The sequence below is a fragment of the Hypanus sabinus genome, chromosome 3 (genome assembly GCF_030144855.1).
Source record: "Hypanus sabinus isolate sHypSab1 chromosome 3, sHypSab1.hap1, whole genome shotgun sequence".
Classification (NCBI taxonomy): Eukaryota; Metazoa; Chordata; class Chondrichthyes; order Myliobatiformes; family Dasyatidae; genus Hypanus; species Hypanus sabinus.
In genome coordinates, this window is record NC_082708.1 from 5,603,151 (window position 1) to 5,624,369 (window position 21,219).

At 47.6% G+C, this 21,219-nt stretch overlaps 1 protein-coding gene across 1 annotated transcript in view; it reads left to right on the top strand.

The window, feature by feature from the left end:
• The first annotated feature begins 5,404 nt into the window (after positions 1-5,404).
• Positions 5,405-21,219, top strand: part of LOC132391007 (folate receptor gamma-like) — a 36,589-nt gene continuing 20,774 nt past the window's right edge. Inside the window, exons 1-2 of the mRNA XM_059963611.1 lie at positions 5,405-5,559; positions 12,835-12,964. Of these exons, the coding sequence (XP_059819594.1) occupies positions 12,839-12,964 (126 nt within the window). The 5' untranslated portion in view covers positions 5,405-5,559; positions 12,835-12,838. The remainder of the gene's footprint in view (positions 5,560-12,834; positions 12,965-21,219) is intronic.

Genomic DNA, 21,219 nt, shown 5'->3' on the forward strand with positions numbered 1-21,219 from the left:
CACTGTGAGGTGTGAGGATGAGACCAATAACTACATCCACACCGGGTTCGCTGAGTTGCAGCTCCTCAGAAAATGTGTTAAGAAACTGGAGCTGCAGCTCGATGACCTTCAGCTCATGCAGGAGGCTGAAGAAGTGACAGATAGGATACTGTTGAGAGGGACGACCTACTGGAGAGGGGTGGTGCACATCCACCGGGTCTGGCGTTGAGTCTGGTGCCGTGGCTCAGAAGAGAAGAGAGGTGAAGGGGGCTGCAGTGGTGATAGGAGATTCCATAGTCAGAGGAATAGGGATGAGATTCTGTGGATGCGATAGAGACACCCGGATGATATGTTGCCTCCCAGGTGCCAGGGTCAGAAGTGTCTCGGATCGGGTCCACAACTCTCTAAAGGGGGAGGGTGAGCAGCCAAAAGTCTTGCTTCATATTAGCATTAATGACATAGGCAGGAAAGGTGAGGAGATCCTAAAGAGAGATTTTAGGGAGCTGGGTAGAAAGCTGAGAAACAGGATTTCTGGGGCAGTAATCTCTAGTTTGCTGCCTGTGACATGCATCAGTGAGGGTAAGAATAGGATTTGGCAGGTGAATGTGTGGCTGATGAACTGGTGCAGGGGGCAGGGGTTCAGATTTATGGATCATTGGGACCTCTTCTGGGGGAGGTATGACCTGTACAAAAGGGACTGGTTACACCTGAACCCGAGGGGGACCAGTATCATTCCAGGCAGATTTTCTAGAGTTGTTTGGGAGGGTCTAAACTAATTTGGCAGGGGTTTGGGAACTGGAGTGATCGGGCTGAGTATAGGGTTTGCAAGCAGGGCTGTGTGTCGTAAGACTGCTAGTAAGGAGAGGCCGAGGTCGGGCAAAATTACAGTCAACAGGATGAGTTCCAACGTAAAAGGGGGAAGGTGTTATATCTGAATGCACGAAGTTTACGGAATAAGGTAGAAGAACTCGTAGCAGTTACACATTGGCAGGTATGATGTGGCAGGAGAAGCTAAAATCAGATATAGTGGAGAAAAGGGAATTGCATAGGCTTGAAAGAGGAGCTGGCCAAAGTTGATTGGAAATGGACAATTGCAGGGTTGACAGCAGAGCAACAATGGCTGGAGTTTCTGGGAGCAACTCGGAAGGGGCAGGATAGATAGATCCAAAAGAAGAAGGAGAAGGGTTCTAAAGGCAGGGGGATGCAACCTCGGCTGACAAAGGAAGTCAAAGCCAACATGAAAACCAAAGAGAGGCATATAATAGATAAAAAAAATTAGTGGGAAGTTAGAGGATTGGAAAAATATGAAAAACCAACAGAAGGCAACTTAAAAAAAAGTCATAAAGAAGTGAAAGATGGAATACAAAAGTAAGCTTGGCAATAATATTAAAAAGGATACCAAAAGTTCTTTCAGACACATAAAGTGTAAAGGAGAGGCAAGAGTGGATATCGGACTGCTGGAATACGATGCTGGAGAGGTAGTGATGAGGGACAATGAAATAGTGGACAAACTGAATAGGTATTTTGCATTAGTCTTCATTGTGGAAGACACTGGCAGCATGCTGGAATTTTGAGAGTATCAGGGGTCATGAAGAGTATGAAGTTACCATTACAAGGGAGAAGTTTCTTGGGAAACTGAAAGGTCTTAAGGTATATGGGTTGCCTGGACCAGATGGTGTACACCCCAGGGCTCTGAAAGAGGTGGCTGAAGAGACTGTGGAGGCACTAGTAATGATCCTTCAAGAATCACTAGATTCTGGAGGACTGGAAGATTGCAAATGTCACTCTGCTCTTCAAGAAGGGAGAGAGGCAGAAGAAGGGAAATTACAAAACAATTAGATTGACCTTAGTGATTGGGAAGATGTTGGAGATGATTGTTAAGACTTTAAGACATAAGAGTAAAATTAGGCCATTTGGCCCATTGAGTTTGCCCTGCCATTCAATTATGGCTGATCCTTTTTTCCCTCCTCAGCTCCACTCCCTCACCTTCTCCCCATAACCTTTGATGCCTTCTCAAATCAAGAACTGATCAAGCTCTGCCTTAAATACACCCAACGATGTGGTCTCCACAGCAACCTGTGGTAATAAATTACACAGATTTACCATCCTTTGGCTGAAGAAATTTCTCCGCATCTCTGTTTTAAATGAATGCCCCTCTATCCTTAGGCTGTGCCCTCTTGTCCTAGATTCACGAGAAACATCCTTTCCACATCTACCCTGTCTAGGTCTTTCAACATTTGAAAAGTTTCAATAAGATCTCTCCTCATCCTTCTAAATTCTAGTGAGTACAGACCCAGACCTATCAAACATTCCTCGTATGATAACCCTTTCAATCCTGGAATCATCCTTGTGAACCTCCTCTGGACCTTCTCCAATGCCAGCAGATCTTCTCTCAGATGAGGGGCCCAAAACTGTTCACAATACTCAGGTCAATACTCAGGGCGAGGCCTCCCCAGTGCCTTATAAAGCCTCAGCATCACATCCTTGCTCTTGTATTCTAGACCTCTTGAAATGAATGCTAACATTGCATTTGCCCTCCTCATCACCAACTCAACCTGCAAGTTAACCTTTAGGGTGTTCTGCACAAGGACTCCCAAGTCAGATTTTTGGATTTTCTCCCCATTTAGAAAATAGTCTGCACATTTATTTCTCCTACCAAAGGGCATGATCATGCATTTTCCAACAAAAGAGTAGAATAGAGCAACTTCCATTTAGAACAGAGGTGAGGAGGAATTTCTTCAACCAGGGGGTGGTGAATCTGTGGAATTCATGGCCACAGATGGCTGTGGAGGCCAAGTCACTGGGTATATTTAAGGCAGAGGTTGATCGATTATTACTTGTTCAGGGCATGAAGGGGTATGGGGAGAGGACAGGAGATTGGGGCTGAGAGGAAAATTGGATCAGTCATGATAAAATGGCAGAGCAGACTTGATGGGCCGATTGGCCTAATTCTGCTCCTATATCTTATGGTCTTGTGGTCACCTCTTTCTCAGTGGAACTCATCCCCACAACCTGGTGCCCACAGGATGGCTGTAGCGGGGAAGATGGTAACTCAGCTCTTTGTGGTCTGTGGGCTTGTGAAGAGGGTGTGGAGACAGTTGTCACGATTCACCCCAGGTAGCTGTGTGACAGAGGACTCTCTGAACTATGGGCTGTTTCTCGGGTGAGACACACGGCGATGGACATCAAGAGTTGCTGGCAGATCATCAGCTCCATGAAAGACTCCCTTTGGTCAGCCCAAAACTTGTTGGTCTGCCCACGCATCGAGATGTCGGTGGAAGAATGTTGCCGACTTACAAGTTCTGGGCTGCAGGAGTACGTGCTGAGGGACAGCCACTGCGAGGGTGAGTGGGATCCTTCATTATGTTACCGGTCATCTTCTCTCACCTTTCTGTCTAGACGTGCTTGATGGTGGCTAGGCTGGTGCCAGTGATGCCTTGGGCAGTTTGAGCTTTCCATACCACGCAGCCATTCAGCTTGTCAGGACCCTCCCAACCTGAAACCTCGACCACTCCTTCCCCACCCCCCAATCCCGCCATGCCCCCCACCCCTGCACACGCCCCACCCTACCATGCTCCATCCCCCCATGCTCCCATCCCTCCATGCTCCCACCCCTCCATGCTCCCACCCCTCCACGCTCCCCACCCTACCACGTTCCCCACCCTACCATGCTCCCATCCCACCACACTCCCCACCCTACCATGCTCCACCCTCCCACGCTTCCCACCCTACTACATTCCCCACCCTATAATGCTCCACCCCCCACTCTCCCCACCCTACCACGTTCCCCACCCTACCATGCTCCCATCCCTCCATGCTCCCATCCCTCCACGCTCCCCACCCTACCATGCTCCACCCTCCCACGCTCCCCACCCTACTACATTCCCCACCCTATAATGCTCCACCCCCCACTCTCCCCACCTTACCATGCTCCACCCCCCACATTCCCCACCCTACCACGTTCTCCACCCTACCATGCTCCACCCTCCCACGCTCCCCACCCTACCATGCTCCCATCCCTCCATGCTCCCATCCCTCCACGCTCCCCACCCTACCATGCTCCACCCCCCCACGCTCCCCACCCTACTACATTCCCCACCCTATAATGCTCCACCCCCCACTCTCCCCACCCTACCACGTTCCCCACCCTACCATGCTCCCATCCCACCACGCTCCCCACCCTACCATGCTCCACCCCCCCACGCTCCCCACCCTACCATGTTCCCATCCCTCCATGCTCCCACCCCTCCACGCTCCCACCCTACCATGCTCCACCCCCCCACGCTCCCCCATCCCTCCATGCTCCCCACCCCTGCAAGCTCCCCACCCTACCACGTGCCCCACCCTACCACATGCCCCACCCCACCCCGCGACACTCCCTACCCCTCCACACTCTCCACCCCTGCACGCCACCACCCCACCCCTCCACACTCCCCACCCCGTGACACTCCCTACCCCACCACACTCCCCAACTCACGACACTCCCTCCCCTACCACACTCCCACCCCACCACACTCCCTACCCCTCCACACTCCCCACCTCATGACACTCCCTATCCCACCACACTCCCTACCCCTCCACACTCCCCACCTCAAGACACTCCCTATCCCACCACACTCCCCACCCCTCCACACTCCCCACCTCATGACACTCCCTATCCCACCACACTCCCCACCCCTCCACACTCCCCACCTCATGACACTCCCTATCCCACCACACTCCCACCCCACCACACTCCCCACCTCACGACACTCCCTCCCCCACCACACTCCCACCCCACCACACTCCCACCCCACCACACTCCCTACCCCTCCACACTCCCCACCTCATGACACTCCCTATCCCACCACACTCCCCACCCCTCCACACTCCCCACCTCATGACACTCCCTATCCCACCACACTCCCCACCCCTCCACACTCCCCACCCCACCAGGCTCCACCCCTCCACAGATGCTGCTGACCCTATTGAGTTCCTCCAGCAGATTATCTGAGGCAACACGTACAAGCATCTGTAGCGGTGTACTACACGCAGCGCCGAAATAACGACACGGAGTCGGTGAGCTGCAGTTGCAAAAAAGATTTATTCAAACTTTGCGGCCTCGCTTTAAAGCCTTCCTGATTCCGCCCTCCCCGGGCGGGAATGCTGTATTCACAGTCCCGTCCCGCGTGCGGGCTTTTCCCCTTGCTGGTGAAGCAGGCTTGGCGGCCTCTTTGGGACCGGCCTCTATGCCGGCGCGCGCCACTTTGTGAGCCGGTTCGAGTGCCCTGGGAAGTGGGTCACCACATATCCACAACTTTTATCGTGTTTGCTGATGACCTGAAGTTGGGTTTGGTCATTAAGGGGTTAATGTGAGTGGCTTTTGCACTTTGGACGTAGCCCGGTGTTGGATAAGCCCTTGCCTTGGGAGGCTGCCAGGGACTGCTGATGCAGCGAGAGAGAGAGGGAGAGGTGGGGTTAAGTCCAGGAGCATCAGACATCCAGCTTCAGCTTGTTCTTCTTGGTGTTCGGGAGCGGCGGCTGAGGAAGGGGAGCTCGGAGTGTCCTTGACGTTCGTCCACAAGCTGAAGACACTGACAGGTCTGTTCACTCATCGCGCTCCTTCCTTTTCAAACTTACTTACCCCAGATGGGGTGGGGAGCGTGGAGGGGTAGGGACTGTCGTGAGATGGGGAGTGTGGAGGGGTGGGGAGTGTGGTGGGGTGGGGAGCGTGGAGGAGTGGGGAGTGTGGTGGGGTGGGGAGTGTGGAGGGGTGGGGAGTGTCGTGGGGTGGGGAGTGTGGAGGGGTGGGGAGCGTGGAGGGGTGGGGAGTGTGGTGGGGTGGGGAGTGTTGTGGGGTGGGGAGTGTGGAGGGGTAGGGAGTGTGGTAGGGTGGGGAGCTTGCAGGGGTGGGGAGCATGGAGGGGTGGGGAGCGTGGTGGGGTGGGGAGCTTGCAGGGGTGGGGAGCATGGAGGGGTGGGGAGCGTGGTGGGGTGGGGAGTGTGGAGGGGTGGGGTGGGGTGGGGAGCATGGAGGGGTGGGGCGCGTGGTAGGGTGGGATTGCAGGGGTGGGGAGCGTGGAGGGGTGGGGAGCGTGGTGGGGTGGGGAGCGTGGAGGGGTGGGGAGCGTGGAGGGGTGGGGTGCGTGGTAGGGTGGGGAGTGTGGAGGGGTGGGGAGCGTGGAGGGGTGGGGAGCGTGGTGGGGTGGGGAGCTTGCAGGGGTGGGGAGCATGGAGGGATGGGGGAGGCCACCGACATCAGCTCACCAGAGACCTCTGTCCTGGGCTTGTATTTCAAGTTGTCCCCAGGTGTAGCCCGTCTTTGAAGATCGTTCCTCTCCCAGGGACGAGGTCTTTGGAGCTTCTATTGGTGTTTCTGTAGCTCTGGCTGTATAACGGAACGAGGTTGCTAGCCTCCTCCTTTCACAGACGGGCTTCGGACCGTCCATGGCGGGGTTTCCTTCTCAAAGGCTTTTTAGAATGATTGTCACTCCTGCTTTCTGTCTCTGTTAGTGATGGCGCTGTTCTCTCTCCTGTTTAAACCTCGCCTTTCCCCTCTACCCATCCAGGGAGCAACACACACAAAATGCTGGAGGAACTCAGCAGGTCAGGCAGGAGCTATGGAAGGGAATAAACAGTTGATGTTTTGCACTGAGACCCTTCATTGGGACCAGAAAGGAAGAGGGAAGAGGTCAGAAAAAGAAGGAGGGGGTGCCAGGTGATAGGTGAGGGGGGGAAGGAGGGTGGAGGGGTGGGTTGAAGTGAGAAGTAGGGAGGTGATGAGTGGAAACAGTGAAGGGTTGAAGAACACATCTGATAGGAACGGAAATAGTCCACGGAAGAAAGGGAAGGTGGAGGGGAACCGGAGGGAGTGCGGTGAGTAGAAGGGGTAAGAGTCAGAGACTTACTCTCAGGGAAGAAGTAGCTAATACGGGGGGGGGGGGGCATAACTTTAAGGTGACTGGAGGGAAGTGCAGGGGGATGTCGGAGGTCAGGTTGTTTACACAGAGTGGTGTGTGCGTGTGTGGAAGGTGCTGTCGGGGTTTAGGAGTGGTAGGAGTGCTAGAGGCAGGTACATGAGGGACGCTACACAACATGCTGGAGGAACTCAGCGAGTCAGACAGCATCAGTGGAGGGGGAAACATTCTGGGCTGAGGCCCTTCATCATTCATGAGTCCTGATGAGCCCTAAATGTCCACCGCTTATTCCCCTCCATAAATGTGCTGAGCTCCTCCGGCATGTTGTGTGAATTGCTCTGGGTTTCCAGCGTTTGCAGAATCGCATGTTTACATCAGGGACATTTCAGTAACTCTGACACAGGCACACGGATGATGGAAAGATGGAGAGCCTCTGGGGGGGGAGGGGTAGATTGATTTTGGAATAGGTTAACAACACGGCAGAACATTGCGGGCTAAAGGATCCTGTCCTTGTTCTGCGAGTGTTAATCAGGGGGAACTTTAACTAATCTCTGCTGTACTTGGGACTGAAGATTGAACCTGATTGTCACCTTGATGACAATTGTTACTGAACACTGATAGCGCAGTAATAGTCATTCCAGGTTGTTTAATATCATTTCTATGACGCAGGTGTAAAGGAGAATGCAATAATTGTTACTCCAGATCTGATAACCATTTAACCATATAACAATTACAGCACGGAAACAGGCCATCTCGGCCCTTCTGGTCTGTGCCAAACGCTTACTCTCACCTAGTCCCACCGACCTGCACTCAGCCCATAACCCTCCATTCCCTTCCTGTCCATGTACCCATCCAATTTTACTTTAAATGATGCAGCACAATAAAATCACAATAAGATAAAGAACACATAATGAAAATAACACAATATATGTGAATACATAAGATAGCTCGTATACACAGTTTGATTGGATCTCTGTCGTTCAATCTGCACTGACTTACTGCAATGTAGTTCAGTGAAACTGTGTAGAGCTGTTCAAGGACATCAATAAGCAGACATCACAATGATAAGCTGAGAGACAGGAATTCTCATCTCTGTACTGCACAAGGACTCTTCATCTCATGTTAATGATATTTATTGCTGAGTTATTTATTATTATTTTTTCTTGTATTTGCGGTTTGTTGTCTTCTGCACTCTGTTCGAATGCCCTAGTTGGGCGATGGTCTTTCATTGATCCTGTAATGGTTGTTACTCTATATATTTATTGAGTATGCCCACAAGAAAATGAATCTCAAGACTGTATATGGTGACATACAGTGCCTATGAAAAGTATTTACCCCCCCTTCACCCTAGAAGATCTCAATCTTTATTGTTTTACAGCATTGAATCACAGTGGATCAATAGAAAAATACTCTTGTGTCAAAGTGATAACAGATCTCTACAAAGTGAACTAAATTAATTACAAATGTAAAACACAAAATAATTGATTGCATAAATGTTCAACACCTTGGGTCAGTATTTAGTGGATGCACCTTTGGCAGCAATTGCACCCCTGAGTCTGGGTGGATAGGTCTCTATCAGCTTTGCACATCTGGACACTGCAATTTTTCCCCATTCTTCTTTACAAAACTGCTTAAACTCTGTCAGATTGCATGGGGATTGTGAGTGAACAGCTATAAATTCTAAATTGGATTGAGGTCTGGGTTCTGACTTGGCCACCTCAGGACATTAACTTTGTTGTTTTTAAGCCATTCTGTAGCTTTGGCTTTATGCTTGGGGTCATTGTCTTGCTGGAAAACAAATCTTCTCCCAAATTTCAGTTCTCTCACTGGTTGCATCAGGCTTTCCTCCAGGATTTCCCTGTGTTTTGCTGCATTCATTTTACCCTCTACTTTCACAAGCATTCCAGAGTCTGCACAGTGAACCATCCCCTGGGCATAATCCAGCTGCCACCATGCTCAAGCGGTATGAATGGTGTGTTTTTGATGATGTGTTTAGTCTGATGGCCAAAAAGCTCAATTTTGGTTTCATCAACCTTCTTCCAGCTGACTTCAGAGTCTCCCACATGCCTTCTTGCAAACTCTAGCCGAGATTTCATGTGAGGTTTTTTCAACAGCAGCTTTCCCTTTGTCACTCTCCCATAAAGCTGTGACTGGTGAAGCACCCGGGCAACAGTTGCTGTATGTGCAGTCTCTCCCATCTCAGCCACTGAAGCTTGTAACTCCTCTAGAGTTGTCAAAGATCTCTTGGTGGCTTCCCTCACTAGTCCCCTTCTTGTTAGGTTTTGAGGATGACCTGCTCTTGGCAGATTTACAGCTGTGCCGTATTCTTTTCATTTCTTGATGATTGACTTAACTGTACTCCAAGGGATATTCAGTGACTTGGAAATTTCCTTGTATCCGTCTCCTGCTTTTCAATAACTTACTTGCAGAGTTGCTTCGAGTGTTCTTTTGTCTTCATAGTGTAGTTTTTGCCAGGATACTGACTCATCAGTAGTTGGACCTTCCAGATACAGGGGTATTTTCAATTGAAACACCTTGACTTACATCTCTATTTAACTAATTGTGTGACTTCAAAAACCAGTTGGCTGCACCAGTGATGATTTGGTGTGTCACATCAAAGGGGGTGAATACTAATGCAATCAATTATTTAAACATAAAAATAGAAACATAGAATAGTACAGCACATCACAGGCCCTTCAGTTACATTACAGTTTCATATTTGCAATTAATTTAGATCACTTTGTAGAGATCTATTTTCACTTTGATACAAGAGTCTTTTTCTGTTGATCAGTGTCGAGAAAGCCAAATGAAATCCACTGTGATTCAATGCTGTAAAACAACAAAACATGAAAACTTCCCAGGGCAGGGTGAATACTTTATATAGCCTCTGCACATGTACTTTGACAATAAATTTACTTGAAATTTTGTTCCCTGTATATCGGAGTAATGGGAAAGATGGGAAGTGCTGGGGGTCAGAGAAACGAGTGTTATGTTTTGTATCTCCAAAATATTAAACTAATTGCAAGAAAAAGACAGAGTGCAGAGAACAGGTCTTACTTTAATTTTTCACTTTAAGCAAGACATGTGCGTATGACACAGTGGCATGCAGACATTTGCCTTTCACCTACTTCATACATATAACCATAATGAATTGTTTCAACAAAGAATATTTAATCAAATGATGTATTTACAATATTACTCAAATATTAAATACACAACACTCGTGCCTGCTTAGCTGTAAACTCCAACTCAATAGAGAATGCACGGTACAGTATATGCACAATATAATACACTATATTATACACTATATAATACAACCACTGTATAGACTTCCACAGAAAAGTACATTTTAAATTGTTCCTTTTATGGTGAGAAACTTTTCTTCCATCTCCATCTGCAGGTCGTCCTCAGCTAAGTCCAATTTGTTGAAGTGTTTTCTTCTAGAAAGGTTTGCAAAAGTGCCCTCTATCCTGGGCAGAGGGTATTGATCTTCAGTACTGGGTAGGTGGTGAGCTTGAAGTCACCACAGATGCTGACGTACCCATTCTTCTTGGTTGCTTGGGTCACTTACATTGCCCATGGACTCCACTCAGAATTCCTTCAGCCTCCATGCGATCTAGCTCACTGGCTGCTTTATCACAGATGGTATCAGGAACAGGATGGTTTTGTAAAACTTGTACGCGGCATTTTTATTTAACACTATTTTACCCCTGACATGCTTAGTTTTCCAATGCCATCCTACGCCACTGCTGTTTGCATCATCCAGTACCTTTTTTTAATTCACTTCCAGTTGTTTCTTTTGGAGGGTATGTGACATGCAAACGATGGATGGATCTTCAATCAAGTTGTAGTTGTCTCAGCCAATCACAATCCCACAATGCTGGCCCTCCTGTTTTTACCTCATACAAGCCTACGGTTTGTTAGTTTTTGTATTTCACAGAATGTCATTGCCACAGAGGTGACCTTTTCACCAGGGTAAGTAGTCAGATTCTTCGGGCTTCAGTTCACTATCTGAAATGCCGCTCAAATTCATTTTGTGGAATGACTGAAACAGCCAATCCAGTGACCAATTCCATTTTAATTAATTTTCCATTCACTTCTGGTGTGAGTCATATCGCATGTCTGTTGTTAGTTTTCACTTAGTAAATCTCGAGGCTACCCAGTCGTGTCACTATCATCATTATCAGATTTTTCATTAACAGCTTGCAATTTGTTCTTGACTGCAACTTGACTGTCTATCTTTTTCTCTTCCCTGTGCAGTCCATTTATTTCTATCTGCCCAGCATGCTCTTTGTGTGTGTCCTACTTCGTTGCATTTTCTGGAAGATTCACCTTTAAATCTGTATCGGTCTGGTGTACATGGGCCCTGCCACAACGGTAACACAATTTTTTCAGCCAGTCAGGTTTCTGTTTAGACATTGCAATTTTGTTTACGCTCACATCTGTCCCTGATTGCAACTCCTCAACTACCTCTGAGTGCTGTTTCCATTGATACAGTGATTTCAACTGCTCCTTTAAATGTCAGTTGTGCTTCATTTAGGAGCCCTGTTTGAATGCTTCCTTGTGAGATTCCACAAAATGAATGATTCTAAGTGCATCATTAAACCCATCACTGAACTGTCAATGCTCAATTTCTGCAATTCAGCCACGTAAACTGAAATGGGCTCACCTTCGATTTGATTCTGCTTATGAAACTGAAAATAATCTGCAATTAACAGTGGTTTTGGTTTCAAGTATTCCTGCATTACTTTCACTATGGCAGCAAAGCTAATTTTGGCTGGTTTGGTTGGAGCAGTCAGCTCCTCAACAAACTGAATGTTTTTCCACCCAATGCACTCAGCAAAACTGGTACTTGTTTCTCATTGGGTAATTCATTTGCTGTAAAATATTGCTCAATCCGTTCAGTATACATAGTCCAGTTATCTCTTGTCCAATGGGACGTGTGCATCTTCTGATGTAGTTGACCATTTCTGCTTTTTTAAACATTTATGATTATTATCACCTGGTACTCACTGTTCCTGAACCCACGAAACTGCCCACTTCCTGCCTTCTTTGAAACTTGAATATCTCCTCTGAAGAAGCATAAGCTGCTCTGCTTTTTTCTTGCTCGACCGTTTCTCACTGCGTAATTTTTAAATTCAAGCATCTCGCTGCGTTTCAACAGGTAGGTAACCATATAACCATACAACAATTGCAGCGCGGAAACAGGCCATCTCAGCCCTTCTAGTCCATGCCGACGCTTACTCTCACCTAGTCCCACTGGCCTGCACTCAGCCCATAACCCTCAATTCCTTTCCTGTCCATATACCTATCCAATTTTACTTTAAATGACAATACCGAACCTGCCTCTACCACTTCTACTGAAAGCTCGTTCCACACTACTAATCTCTGAGTAAAGAAATTCCCCCTCGTGTCACCCTTACATTCTGTGTCTAGAACATTAAACTAATTGGAAGAGGAACCAGCCCAAGAGAACAGATTTTAGTTTTTTTTACGTTTAGCGAGGCGTGGTGACGCATGCCATTCACGTACTATGTAGATATAACTTTAATGAATTATTCAAACAAGGAATGCTTAATCAAACAAAATATTTCAAAAGGTCAAAGTACTTTTATTAACAGAGTATGTATTTATTATACATCTTTGAGATTTGTCTGCTTACAGGCAGTCACAAAACAAGAAATCCAAAAGAACCCATTAAAAAAGGACTGACATACACCCCATGTGCAGAGAGAGAAAAAAACAAGTTGTGCAAACAATTCTCTTTGCACTACAGTCGACTTGTTTGGTTCTAATCGTGTTCTTTCTTCTAAAGCAAAGTGTGTATAATTCATGTTTAGTTTTGTTTTTATTGTGTGTACGGGTTATCTGATGCTCTGTGATGTTGCTGCAGGTAAGTTTATCAGTGCACCTGAGCACACATGGACTCGTGCTGATGACAGTGTGACTCTCTGTGCAGGGAGATGCTGGCGTTGCTGCTCGTGGTTCTGCCGTTGACTCTGGCAGCAGACCAGGACATTCTCAACACCTGCATGAACGGAAAACACCACAAGACAAAGCCGGGCCCTGAGGGGGATCTCTATCGTCAGGTAAACGGAGGACTGGTGGGGGGGGTTGAAGGCAGAGATTGTTTTATTTATTGATTTATTTATTTAAAAATTCAGCACAGAACAGGCTCTTTAAGCAGTGCTGCCAGCGACCCCTGATTTAACCCTCCCCTAATCACAGGATAATTTTTACAATGGCTACTTAACTTACTGACCAGTACACCTTTGGACTGTGGGAGGAAACTGGAACGCCCGGGGGAAATCCACGCATTCCACGGGGAGGATGTACAAGTCCTTACAGAGGACGCTGGGATTGAACTCTGAAATCCAGTGCCCCGCGCTGTAATGGCGTGGCGCTAACCGCTGTGCGCTCATGGTGTCCAAGCAGCAGCACTAACATTGCCTGTCACATCGCTGGCATTTAGGGCAGTAACAAAAGTCCATAAGACCATCAGCCATTGGAGCAGAATTAGGCCAGTCAGCCCATCAACTCTGCTCCACCATTCCATCATGGCTAATCCTGGATCCCACTCAACACCATACACCTGTCTTCTTGCCGTATCCTTTGATGCCCCGATTGATCAGGAAATGATCAACTTCCACCTTAAATATACAGGCAGTCTGCGGCACAGCATTCCACAGATTTACTACTCTCTGGCTAAAAAAAATCCTCAGTACATCTGTCCTAAGGGGGTCCCCTCTCGGTGTTGAGGCTGTGCCCTCTAGTTCTGGATACCCCACCATGGGAAACAACCTCTCCACATCCACCCCATCTAGTCCTTTCAACATTTGGTAGGTTTCAATGAGATCCCCCTGCATTGTTCTAAATTCCAGTGAGTACAGGCCCAAAGCTGCCAAACACACCTCATATGTTAACCCCTTCATTCCCAGAATCATCCTCGTGAACCTCCTCTGGACTCTCTCCAATGACAGCACATCCTTTCTGAGATACTCCAGGTGCGGCCTGACTAGTGCCTTATAAAGGCTCAGTGTTATCTCCTCGCTTTTATATTCTATTCGCCTTGAAGTAAATCCCAACATTACATTTGCCTTCTTTACCACGGACTCAACCTGTAAATTAACCCTCTCGGAGTCTTGCACAAGGACTCCTAAGACCCTCTGCACCCTTCTTTCCATTTAGATGAAGTCAGCACTATTGTTCCTTTTCAAAATGCTTTATCATACATTTCCCAACACAGTGTTCCATCTGCCGCTTTTTTGCCCATTCTTCCAATTTGTCTAAGTCCTGCTGCAATCGCATTGCTTCCTCAGCCCCACCTACCCCACTGCTGCGGATGAATCTCAGGAGCAGCCGACAGAGCGAATCAGACCGACTCAGAGAACTGGTTCAGACTAAAGGACTTTGTTATACAGAAGATCATGGACAGCCTCCGCACCCAAGAGTGGAGTTTCCGGGCTCCGCTTGGCTTGCAGGCACGCTTCATTATATAGACACACTGTACTGTGTAAAAGCACTTAACACGAACATTGCTTGACTTTGAACTTAGAACCAGATTGCAACAACTTGCTCGCATTCCAGCCGGCGCTGCAACCTCCTTCTCGCTGATTTTAGCTAAATCTCAAGCGATTGGGTTAACCCCCTACATATCCAAAGAGACTTAAATTCTTCCACAATTCCCTCCTTGTTGATCCTTTCAGATCAACACTTCTCATGATGTATTTCCCCCTCTTCCTCACAGGAAGTTTCATATCCCTCCGGAAAGGGTCTCTCTTTGCCAGGATGTACCTTGTCTCCCCACCAGTTTCACCTCCTGCGTGTTTCTCTCACCACCTGGGGTATCATAGGGACATTTTCAGGTCTGTGTAAGGCTCTTTTCATTAACTGGTGACAACACAATCGTAATGCTCCACATACACAGCACTCTAAAACACATTTCATTACCACTATAATTATCCCACAGTAATCCAGCTTCCTTGGCCAGAAAACCATCCCTCTATTACTTCCCACCTTTTAGTTCCTGAACCAAAATTCTTAAACTGTTCCCCTGTCTGCCTAATCTCCTCAATCTTTCCCCTTACGTGTAGACTAAGGTCAGTTATGTTTTCTGAGGCATTGGGAATATAAGTACGACATTCCTGCCTCACCATGGCGCATGTCCCTCCTTTTCCGGCTCAGAGCAGGTCCAGGACCATTCTATTCTGCAAGGCTACCTTCCCAAGGGCAACCACCTCTGCTGTTAGGCCTTCCACTTGCGTCTGCACGTCAGTTAGGGCATCGGCCAATTTCTCTAGAGCAGCTGCCATACTAATAACTTCTCGCGAATTTCAGGCCACACCGTATGAGGGAAATGCTATCATCCAAAACCTTCCACTTTCCATTATCCCTTGCTTACTCCGCCTTAGGTAAGGGTGTTGTGATATATCTTTTATAGGGTGCAAGGAGGACACTGTATAGTGCAGATAACAGTAGCCCATCTGGTTTCCTGGGGACACATTCCCATTTTCACCTGGTGGCCCTGGAAGCCAAGGAGAAGCTCTTTCCCCACATACCCAGTAGGTCCCATTAGGATTATGCGGAGGAGGACCCACCGTCCATTCAGTACAAAAGTGATTACCCAAAAATGTCCCATTTCCCCCTGCCGTATTACAATAACAAATCCCATTTACAGTTTTCTGTGTATTTACTAACTCAAAGGAGGGCATCCTTTTTCCCTCTGTCGGGGTACGGAGGTACCATCCTTTGAAATAGGTACATCCACAATCCCCTTCACTGACATCACAGTCCTTTATCAGCTTCTGCCAATCTCTTGTTCTAAGGCTGTTAGAGAATTTGTTGTTTTGGTTCATAAAGTATGTGGAGAGCATTTTGCTACTGTTCATGGACCCCCTCTAGGGACGTTCCCTGACGGCGTGCTGAGATATCCTTACACACACCCGACGAGAGTCCAACTCCTCACTTTGTTGTTTGGCACAGGTGTGACACAAAGACAAAAAGGTATTTCTGGACAAGGCCACACTAACTCCCTGCAGTATCAGTCCCCGTAAAAGCATCTGGCTTGTCAGCTTCATGCTTTCTTGTCTTCCAACTCCTGGTGCCGTTTGCACCAAGTAGCATGAATCCATTCTCCTTTTCCTCCAACCTGCGCCGCGGTTCGGGTTGTTATCAGCACTGTGTAAGGGCCTTTCCGCCTAGGAGAAAGAGAGTCCTTTTTAATCTCCTTTACGTATACCCTATCACCGGGTTGGAAAGGATGCATGTTCTCGCTTCCCGCAGTGGTCTGCGCCCGTCTCACTCTCTTGTGCTGCTCGGCGGCCATTTTGCGCAATGCTTGGGCACACGCTGGGGTCTGTACGTCGTTCCAGATCAGGACCAGTCTCTCAGTGGTGACAGAAGGTCAAATCCCAGTAGTCATGGGGCGCCCCATAAGGAATTCATGAGGGGTCAGACTAGTGGCCCTATTTTTCCTGTTCCGCATAGAATACAACAGTGCAGGAAGAGCCTCTGGGCAGGGTAACTTATTGTCTGGGCAGACTTTAGACAGGGCTACTTTCAATTCCCCATTCGTCCTTTCTACTATCCCTGAGGACTGATAAGGGATATGTAATTTCCATTGGAACCCCATGGCCTGCACCAAATCCTTCACAATTTGACCTGTGAAGTGTGTTCCCCTATTACTGTTTGTTACCATGGGTATCTCGTACCAGGGTATTATTTCCCTCCATAATATTTTTACCACTGCTCGAGCATCATCCTTTCCTGCGGGATAGGCCTCCACCCATCGACTGAACATGTCAACTATCGCTGGCATGTATTCATACCCTAACGCTGGCAGCATAGGCACAAAATCAATTTGCACATTTTCAAACGGCATTTTAGGCATTGGGGGATGTCCGGATTTTGCCGGCGATTTGCCCTGATTATTTCTGTGGCAAATGATGCGCACACGGGCAATTTTCTGTACTGTAGGTGTTATCCCAGGTGTGTACCATTGCTGACCATTTGCACGCTGCATCCCCCTTTTGCCCATGTGGGCCTGCACATGCACCAGGCAGCTAGGGGCAAAAACAAGCTTCGAGGGCACACCACCCCCTCGTCGGGGTGGAATCAAAAACCATCTTTATGGTGACAGTGGGCCTTTCCCCATACCCACTTTTCTTGGGGACTAGAATTCTGCTGCGCTACCTGAAGCTGAGAAGGCCCTAAGGCAGGGAGAGGCATGGGGTGCGATTCACAAAGACCCTGTAAAATGGGCAGTTGTGTTAAAGCCACTTCCTTTGCGGCTTGGTCTGCTCGGGGCTTTCCCTGGGAAATTTCATCTTCAGCATTGGTGCGTGCCCCACATTTGATAACTGCTGGCCGCTTGGGCAGTTGAATAGCTTGGAGAAGATTCAATGCCAGTCGTGAATGTTTTATGGACTTTCCCGCTGAGGTAATGAAGCCCCTATTTGGCCAAAATCATGCACCACCCCAAAGGCATAATGAGGGTCCGTATGTATTTTGGCCACCTGATTCCTGGCCGATATACAAGTGCAGAGCTCAGCTGCCTGCGCCGAAGTTCCGGGGGGCAGTGCATAGGCTCCCCCGTCTGGTATAGATCAACTGCGGCATAACCCGCTAAGAGTAGGTCGTCTCTTGGCCTATGTGATGACCCGACCGTGAAGAGGATCAAATCCAGATTTGGAGGAGGGTCTCTTCATAAATCCACTCGTGGGGAAGTGAAATGTTGTACTGGTGCAAGGCAGTCATGTGCGGCCTCCTCCGCACAAAAGTGGCGGGCTTTGTAAGGGGTGATCGGCGGTAGGTATAGCTAGGGTGCGGTAACAGGATTACCTTGTATCCTGTACGTTGTGAGGCAGTGAAATGTTGTGTTGCGGCTGAATTTAAAGCAGCATAACAGTGTGAGGCACCCGCACTTCACAGGGATGATCAAGAACTAGAGGTAGGGACTTCTCGACCACGGTGGCCGTTGCTGCTACAGCACGGAGACAAGCAGGCATTGCCAACACTACCACGGGGAGGGCTGTGGAATAGTAGGCAAAGGGTCTCCTCCCCCCTGCGTGGTTCTGCGTAAGCACCCTGGTAGCGAACACTCCCTTCTCCCAGACATGTAACTGGGAGGCCCAATGCTGGGGCAGTCATCGTCGGCGTTTTGAGAGCTTGAAGTGCATCGTTTCCCTCGGGAACCATGGAGGGGGAAGGAGACCGGTGCATTCCCGGCAGCTGTGGCGCAGAGGAAGGCTTCGTGTAGGCGGTAATCGTGGATCCACTGACGGCAGTGGCCGACCATTCCCAGGAAGGAAAGGACTTCCTTCTTCGTATTAGGCGGCAGTATTCGCAAGATGGCCTGTATTCGGTCCGGCCCCATCTCTCGGACTCCAACCTTCAAGCGGAAACCAAGGTATTGCACCTGTGACTGGCAGAATTGTAACTTCGATCTTGACACGCGATGTCCGCGAGTGGCTAGAAACTGGAGCAAAGTTATCGAGTCTTTTCAGCAGACTGATAGAGTAGAAGACACGACTAAGAGATCATCAGCATATTGTAGCAAACTGGATTCCCCTCCTAGTTGACACTTGTCCAAATCGTGCTTAATCGCTGCTGCATTCACAGCTGGACTTGCGGTGTACCCCTGGGGTAATTGAGTTCAAGTATATTGCTGTCCTTTATAAGTAAAGGCAAACAGATGTTGGCCGTCAGGATGGAGAAACAGGCTGAACACAGGTCAACCACTGTATACACTTCAGCACTGGTGGGAATGGGCGAGAGAATCGTGTTGACATCAGGTAATACTGGAGCTATTGGAAGCACAATATTATTGATGGCTCTTAGCCTTGCACAAAACGCTACTCGTTGGGTCGTCCGACTTAGGTATGGGCAGTATGGGCGTGTTACAGGGGCCAACAGTAGCTTTGAGAACTCCTTGTTGGATCAGTGAATCTATCACAGGGGCTATGCCCTCTTCTGCCTCAAGGGCCAGTCGGTATTGTCTGAGACATGGTAAGACTGCATTCTTCTTCAGTGTGACACCATGAGTACCCTGCCCACATGTGTCTTGTGTGGAGCCCATAGTTTTGTGTCTATTGCTTCTAATGCCAGAGGTGCTGCTGGACTTGGTGTTTCGGGTGGCTGCTGTCTTTGGAACTTTGCTGAAAAGGAAGGTGGGGCTCCTGACAAGTAGGAAATACCGGACAGGTATACTTGTCCCTCTTCAGGCCCAAACCAGTCTAAGTCCTTAGTTCGGTCTCCTTTGTCCACCCTGCTTGAAGAACTCTAACAGATTTGACAGGCAAGATTTCCCTTGATAGAAACCATGCAGACTGACTTATTTTATCATTTGTCTCCGAGCACCTTGAAACCTCATCCTTAATAATAGGTTCCAACACTTTCCTAACACTGAGGTTAGGCTAACTGGCCGATAATTTCCTTCCTTTTGCCTACCTCGCTTCTGAAAGAGTGGAGTAACAATTGCAATCTTCCAGTCCTCTGGGACCATGCCAGAATCAAGTGATACCTTACATGCCCTTTCCTTGGCTCTTATTCAGTCCTTAACTTCCTTTGTCAGCCACGGTTGCCTACCCCTGCCATTTGAGAACTTCTTCCTCTTGGGACATATTTATCCTGCACCTTGTGAACTGTTCCCAGGAACTTCAGCCTCCTCTGCTTTGCCAACATCCCTGCCAGTATCCTCCTCCAATCCACCTGGGCAAGCTCCTCTCTCATGTCTCTGTAATTCCCTTCATTCCATTGCAATGTTGATACATGTTAGTTATGTCTCTTCCTCTCAAACTGCAATATGAATTTAATCTTATTATGTTCACTGCCTCCTAAGGGTTCCTTTACATTAAGCTCCCTAGTAAGATCTGGGTTATTACACAACACCCAATCTGAGATAGCTTTTCCCCGAGTAGACTCAAGCACAAGAACTCTAAAAAGCCATCTTGTAGGCATTCGACAAATTCCCTCTCCTGGGACCTGACTCCAATCTGATTTTCCAACTCCCCTTGCATATTGAAGTCCCCCATTACAATTGTATCACTGCCCTTATTACATGCCTTTTCCAGCTCCCTTTACAATCTCAACCCCACACCTTGGCTACTATTTGGAGGCCTGTATATGATTCCCATAATGGTTTTGTTACCCTTGCAATTTCTTACCTCTACCCACAAAGATTTAATATTCTCAGACCCTATATCACCTCTTTCCAAAGATGCAGTTACCAACAAAGCCACACCACAGCCTATGTCTTAGAACAGGGGTGGCCAACCTTTTAAATTCCATGCGTCAATTTTTTCACGCACGAGTTCAGATGCACCATACAACTCTTGTACCCCCATTCAATTCTTGTAAAAATATGTTAATATAGACATATTTAGCATTTTTACATGATGTATAAAAACCAGATAAACATTACTTACCTTAATGAGACTTTTAACAAATGTTTTTGTCTCCTTTTGATTTCTTCCTTTTTCTTAATCACATATTCTTTCCGTAACTCAGTCCCAAGCACTTGCTTCAGTTTTTCTTCTACTTCAGTCTGATGTTGTGTTTTATAATCTATTAAGACCATGTCTTCTATTTTCCCGACGAACCTGCTATAAATAAGAACTCATTTTCCCACTGTTCATTGAATTCGTGCTTACTATCACTTCCTGCTTTTCTTTTGCTCTGTGATGGGTAGCTGAATGTAAAAACAACGCTTAATTTTCGAAAAGGTACAAAACTGCAAATGTTCACAAAGGATGAACAAAGCACAACTCCGTAGCGCACGAGTGTCAATTGTAAACTGATGGCAAAAACCTGCAATGCCTGGCACCTCAGGGTCAAATCAGTATCAAACGTGTATTGAACAATTATGGAACGACTGCAGAACAAAAGTCCTTCTTTCCTAGTTTGACTCATTGAACATTTTTTAAAAATTGAAAACAGATTAATGTGAAAGAAGATAACATTCACCAAAAGATGTGTACGAGATAATAAAATCGCTAAAAATAATTGCTGAGTTTTAGAGTTATTCTCAGTAAAAGCCATTTCTAGCTCTAAGCTACTTAAATTCCTGTTATAGTTTTTTTTCTACAGATCGGTTTTTGGTGAATACTTTCTGCATGAGTAGGTTTGCTTTTTTATTATTATCACTGGGGTGCAATGCGCCATAGGTTGTCCATCCTGGCTGAGAAGATCCTCCATCTCTGGCAGTTCAGGGCTTCCATCATCATCTCAGTAACTTCCTCTTGGTTTTCACTACTGTCAGCCTCACAAGTCCCGGGTGGAGGCTCATGAATACTGTCACACTCAGATGAAGGATTCTTCATTGCTGTTGCCACAACAGTCTTGTTTT